We start from the raw sequence: 6691 nt of genomic DNA, 5'->3' as shown, positions 1-6691 counted from the left end.
GAAGAAGAAGAAGAAGAAGAAGAAGAAGAAGAAGAAGAAGAAGAAGAAAGAAGGGAAAGAAAGATCTCACAGGTGAAAAAAGAACCCTAGAAACAGCACTAAACCATTTAAGCTTTGCAATTATTCTGGTAAACAGATGATGACAGTGAGAATAAAACTGGGGAAAAAAAAGATTGCTAAAAGGAATCTCAAGAAGCAGTAATGACTGATACTGGGAAATGCAAAAGGCAGTAAGAGTTTGCAAGGTCTCAGAAAGTCAAGTGCTGAAACAGAGGACATTTCTATCAGTACACCACAATTAAAGAAGTTCAAACATGACTGATAAGCACACTTCCAGTTCAAAATGGCCCATTAAGCACACAAGTTTACCTTCTTTACCTTAAAGTAGGTCCTATGTTAAAATTACTATAATGGAGGAAAACAAATACAACAGGAAAAGAGTCACCATCATCAGCAAGGGGTGATGTCAACCCACATTTATCAAGAAGTAAAGAAAAAAACTTTTATTGAGTGTGCACAAAGGAACCTAACAGCTGAGGATGGGACTGATCCACCCCTGAATCTTGGATTACAGACCTGTACTTGAAAAAGCCACACATGGCAGAGGGCAAAAGTGAAACTTTTCAAAGATCAATCGCTATGAAAAGAAAGTTACTAAAGGAAATCCTAAACAATGTACTATAGGCAGGCGAAAAATGATCCCACATGGAAAGCTGAAGGTTCAAGAAAAAAATAAAGAAAACTTTTGTGTATAAGCAATCATTAATCAAAATTAGAAGGCAGAAGAGAGAGAGCAGACAAGCAAACAGGTATGTTATCTTTAAACCTCAACATACTTCCTGACTACTAAGTTCACTTTCCTAAAACTGGATTCCTGGACATCTAGAGCAAAAAATAATGTGGCTTTTTCCTCAAAGAAGCCTTCAGGGCAAAGACAGAATATTCTATAAAGAAGGAAGGTGAAGGGACATGTGGCTGGCTCAGTCGGTAGAGGATGCAACTCTATCTCAAGGTCTTGAGTTAAAGCCCCACGTTAGGTGTGAAACCTATTTAAAAAAAAAAAAGAAGAAATGTGAAGCCTAAGAAATAAATCATAGAAGACTAAGTAGCAAAGTAAGTACAGTACAGAGGTTAAGAACATGGACATTTATACCAGATTGATAGAATCTTGCTCCAACTCTATTAATTCTCTCATCTATAAAATGAAAAACAATAGCTCCTGTCAGAGAATTACTGTAAAATATTTTAAAATACTAGAAAAAAAATCTAGAAAAGTCAGACTATCTCCATTATAGTATGCTTCCAATCATATTTCAATATTGTATTAAACTTTAAGTTGATTTACAAAATTACAGAAGATGAGAAAAATTCTAACAGAAATAAACACAGACTAACCTATATCCTATGTAACTGTGCTGAATATACTACATAAACCTGCCCATTTAATAACAAGAGCTCTTAATAGCAACCATTACAATAAAAGTAATGGAAAGGATGATGGCAGCACTAACTGTCCAAATTTTGAGTCATTTATATTACAGTTGACCCTTGAATAACAAGGTCTGAAATGCACCAGTCCACTTACATGCAAGTACTTTTCCAATAAATACATAACAGTATTATAAGTATATTTTCTCTTATGATTTTCTTAATAAGGTTTTCTTCTCGTAGCTTACTCTGTCACAATATACATGTAATACACAATATATGTTTTAATCAATTATATTATCGGTAAGGCTTTCAATCAACAGTACACTATCAGTAGTACTTAAGTCTAGGGGGCGGGGGGATCAAAAGTTATACAGGGATTTTCGACCAAAGGGGTGGGGTAAGAGGCATTAAGGCCCCCAACTCCTGCACTGTTCAAGAATCAAATGTACTTATAAACATAAACATGTTCATCTGTTCAGATTCTCCCTACAAATTCTGACATTAATCTTTCAAGTGCTGAAGCAGTTAGATTCAAACAGTATCCAATGTCTCCTTCTATTCTTTCTCCATTTACTTTGTCAAATGGTTAACAATATGCAAACACTTGTATTAAAAAAAAACTAGAAAGTAAGTGATCTCAGTGACTTCCTCTGTAAATTACATGTCCATATTATTTCCAACTCAGATAAGCAGGCATCGTCATTGAAATTTAAGTTAAAAACACCTGAAGGCAAAGGAGTTTTAGATTTTCATATACCTGTTTTCTGCTACCCTCACAAACTATTATCTGACAATAACTGACTTTAAATATCCCTTTATTTCCTTGTTATTTATACTCTCCCAATATCTATGGATACAAGAGATTTTTTTTCTTAAATACAAAGTCAATGGTGGGAGGAGGACTGGCTCAATTCTTTCTAGAAAAAAACAATTAAAATACTGCCACCTATAATACAAACTAATTTGGCAACATGTGTAGTTAAGAGCAAACATTTCAATTCTTCATCCTCTTGTCTTTCACTACATTCCCTCCAAGTGTCTTCTATACGTTTTCTGATTCAATCACTTATTACTTTATTCTTTGATCTCTAACCTAAAAATTCCTCTTTTTTTGCCTTTTAATGAATCTACAAGAATATCCATCACTTAACTAGATTTGAACATAACTTAGCTAACGTTCAGGTTCATTAAACAACTCTAACATGATCAAGTGTTTTACAAAGATTGATTTACACAATAATTTTAATATTTTATGCAATTTAATATTTATACTGCTTTTCTCATTAAAATTGTGATCACCCTCATCTCTGAGATGAGAAAATTCACTTAGATTAAGTAATCTACCCAAAAGTCTAACCATCAGGTAAAACACCTAATGTTAGGGGCCCTGATCTATCTCATTCCATAACTAATGTCCTTAACTACTATATTATATACTAGTGGAGAAAATGGGAATTCAAGTATTTACTGCTATGCCAAATACTTCAAATTTTTACCATCCCCAACTAAAAATAAGCATACTAGGCCTGTAACTAAATGGTCAGAAAAAAAGTCTGCGTACTACCAAGTGAGATCAAAGTCCACCCTTTTCTGATGCCAAGTTATTGACTTGGTTTCATGATCTTGACAAAAGAGTTAACTTTAAGGGGTGAACAAAAGCATATGGCCAAATGAAGGGTGAATCACATGTGAATTAAGTTTTCACACTAATTTGAAGAAGAAACTTAGTCACATAAAATACAGTAATACACAAATATCAAACCCAAACCTCAGCAATAAAAACAAATTCCTATTGTGAACGCTAATTTTAATGCAGAAAACTAAATGTTTCCGACTTAAAGAAACTGACGTGGTTTGAATCTTTTTGGTTTTCAATTTTTTAATGTACAAATCTGTTTTGTTTCACAATAGAAGTTTGAAACAAATGAGTTTCATTAACTTATAATGTAAGCCAACAATAGGGGTATGGTGTTTTTTCTTTAATAAGGCCCCCTACATCACTCATACTTCTAAAAGAACTTACACGATGAACAAAATAATACTTCTAACTCCAACCAAGTAAAATTGACTTCTGTCAAGTTGTCTAATCAAACTCTATTAATTTTCCCTCATCAACCTTTAACATATGTTGCATTACCTTTTTCTTCTTGTTCTAAGTTTAAAAACTATTTTCGTAAGACATTCAAGGAAAGTGGAGTCATTTCCACGTATAAACTACCAACAGATACTTTTACAAAGAAATTCGGTAAGGATTATTCCTTTCTCCTAATTCTACTTACAGAGCTCCTTTAAAAAACAAAATTCACTGGCTTTCATCATAATCGAATTCACTTAATGCAAACATGCATGTCACTCAATGTGTATGCTTTTGGCTACTATAATTGGAATTCTCTAGAAAATAACCCATCTTTAAGAAATAGTCACCAATTTGCTGTTAGAAAGCCAAGCAAATAAAATTCTTAAAAATGAATATTGATGCTCTTAAGTAGTATATCAAATATAAGCAAAAAACAGGAAAGCTCATCAAGTTATCAAGGAATAGACACAAAAATAAATGCTAAGTTTAAACAACACTATGCTTAAATTAATTACTGAGTGAAATTTTTCATTATTTAGTATCTTTAGAACTAAATGTCAGACTCTGCCAATAATATATTGCTGACATAATTCATCAACACAAAAATAGCCAGTAGTACTTCTGAAAACACACAAATCAACAATTACTAATTATGTATCAAATTGTATACAAACATATACACATCATTTTTTCTCTTTCTCACCTCCCAAATATATCAGTCACACAACTGAGTACTTTAAAAAGGTCACAGGCACACTCAAGTACCTTTTAGTTTTCAAGTATTAAAGATATAGATTAATTTAGTAAGCATTAATCTTGGACACCCAACAACAGTGCTCCTGATTAAGATCAAAACAATAAAAAAGTCACAGATATAAGCTGCAGGAAGGTGTTTTAAAAAAAGCTAAATAAGTTCTAAGTAGAATTACACTTATGTAATTATATTTTAAACAGTTTAATTACTTTCCCTCAAGGTATTTTTTTTAATTGGGATATTTTGTTTAGATTCTTGCAATTTCTGATCTACAAAAGGACAGTTTCAGGGACAAACTGGTTTGTTTAATACATATTACATTTTGGTTATTAAATTTTTACTTACCTGGAAGGAAGTAGCACTAGAAAAGTTCTACTGAAGTCTTTCCTAAAATTCTCTCATGTCTTCCTCAGGAACATTGCTATTTTAAATGTTGCAATGGGGAAAACGATATTTGGGAACCCAGGGGGGAAAGTGAGAAAGGAATAGTGAAGTGTAATACAATGAAAACTTCATTGTATTCCTATGGGAAGTACTGGGAATTTAACAGTTAATCAAGCCACAATTAACCATTTTCTTTTTTCTAATGCAAACACACTTCTTAGTTTACCTAAGGCACAGAACATCTTCCTTTTAAACATCTTTTCAACTAGTGCTCAAAATCCTTAGACCAACCCTGAAACAGTAGAACCAAAATCTTTATATTAATACATTTTATTCTCAATATTTTCAAAGATGTACTTGCCTTTAAATCATTTCTAAAATTATTAAATTAACCAAGGATCAGCACCAATAGTATCTATAGGTAATTTTATATGACAAAAGCTCACTGACATTAATTTTTTATTTACTTTCATTCTAATCAAATCCAAATTATTCCTAATTTCTTAAGAGACTCTATTTAACACCTTCCAGGTGGTTCTATATTCTTATGCAATCAGCTGTTCCCAGAAAAACTGAATAATAAGGAAACATACCTAAGAGAGGAGCTTGGGAGATTTTTTTGGTTGGGTATGTGTGTGTCTGGGCGTGTAGGCCTGGGGAGAGTGGTAGAAATACTAATTTGCAATACAGAAAAAACAATGCCATTCACATGGTTCTAACAAAAGTGTCTGACCACCCCCACCCCCACCCTCAAAAAGCCCTTAAATAAATCGGGAGATCAAAAGAAAACAAAGTAATGCCCCAGAGTTATCACCCATAAATACATTAAAGAACAGCATAGGAAGTGGCAAAGTTTAAAATAATGCCTTTATCATTAGCACTAGTATGCTGTCACAAGCCACAATCCTTTTATTTGGTAAGTTGATAATTTTCAATAGGAAAATACAAATGAACATGTGTATAAGTTCCAAAGTGGATTCGTCGCCTTTGAATTTGGCATCAAATAATTTATTTTTCAGATATCAAATCTTCATATTTAAAATTTTTTCCATTATTTTAAACTTCACTTGAATCTTTAAAAAGCTGTCTGATTTGTACTATATGAGTGCGCTTTAATCTTCTGTAAGATGCTATCAAATTAAACTCAGCAGTTTTAAAGAAAAGGGGTTATTACCAAAAAAAAAAAAAAAAGTCATTAAGCTCTGACAATCAAAAAGACAATTCCAAACAGATTAGTTCCATAGGCAAATTTATACAAGTATTTAATACTCTCTACGTATAACCATTTTCATAAGTAAAAAAGATTAATTTTATGTCACACTATGATTAGAAGTACTTATCTTTTCAGTTTAAGTTTTCAACTGTGAAAAACTAAAAATTAAATTTAAACTAAGTTTTTTGTTTCCTTAAGATTATCAGGCTGAGTTTGAAACAACATTGATTCATTACATTAACTTACAACCATTAAAAAAACTCGTGAGTATACTTAATGGTACTAATCTGTGCAAGTCAAGTATTTCAAATCAAACTCCTTCTATCCCCAGTATCTTTTTAAAAGGTAAGTGCTACCGTTTTGTGTAGCTGAGCACTCAAAAACATATTTACAAGAGTAAGTTTAATTCTAGACTACTCTTTATTTTTAAAAACACAACAAAGTGAAACATACAAATAACATTTTATACCCCTCAAAGTTAAATTAAAAATTACTTACCCCATACACCTGCAGCTAATGATTTATTCTGATTTGGTTCTCTTTCATATTCAGGATTTAAAGATGGCTGAAAAAATTGGAATGAAAATAAATGTTCACGCTGCTCACATTTTTTAAAAATAAACCTTTTAAAAGTAATCTCAAAACCATACTGATAAAAACCCTGATATGATACGATGAACTCTTAACTATTAAAGACCATTCAGGAACCTCACTAACTTATTCTGCTAACCATCAAAATGGTTACTATCTATCTATACTCACTTCTACTAAAGAGAAAACAAGGAAATGGTCTTTAAATATTCTTACCCCCAGCTACTTGAGAATGCGTGGA

At 32.1% G+C, this 6691-nt stretch overlaps 1 protein-coding gene and 1 long non-coding RNA gene across 3 annotated transcripts in view; one reads left to right on the top strand and one right to left on the bottom strand.

Annotated features, from left to right (window-relative positions):
• The window catches only part of LOC125935650 (uncharacterized), a 1215-nt gene extending 534 nt beyond the window's left edge, over positions 1–681 (top strand). The window contains exon 2 of the long non-coding RNA XR_007461734.1: positions 26–681. This is a non-coding gene — a long non-coding RNA (uncharacterized LOC125935650). The remainder of the gene's footprint in view (positions 1–25) is intronic.
• The window catches only part of GPBP1 (GC-rich promoter binding protein 1), a 75511-nt gene that overhangs the window by 18794 nt on the left and 50026 nt on the right, over positions 1–6691 (bottom strand). Inside the window, exons 6-7 of one of the 2 annotated variants that reach the window (XM_049649487.1) lie at positions 6358–6424; positions 5240–5299 (exon numbers count right to left, since the gene is read on the bottom strand). In XM_049649487.1, the coding sequence (XP_049505444.1) occupies positions 5240–5299; positions 6358–6424 (127 nt within the window). The remainder of the gene's footprint in view (positions 1–5239; positions 5300–6357; positions 6425–6691) is intronic. The other variant, XM_049649488.1, reaches the window with a different exon arrangement.

The sequence above is a fragment of the Panthera uncia genome, assembly GCF_023721935.1.
Source record: "Panthera uncia isolate 11264 chromosome A1 unlocalized genomic scaffold, Puncia_PCG_1.0 HiC_scaffold_17, whole genome shotgun sequence".
Taxonomy (NCBI): Eukaryota; Metazoa; Chordata; class Mammalia; order Carnivora; family Felidae; genus Panthera; species Panthera uncia.
Note: the sequence above shows the minus strand (reverse complement) of the source record. Positions and strands in the feature narration are given on the sequence as shown.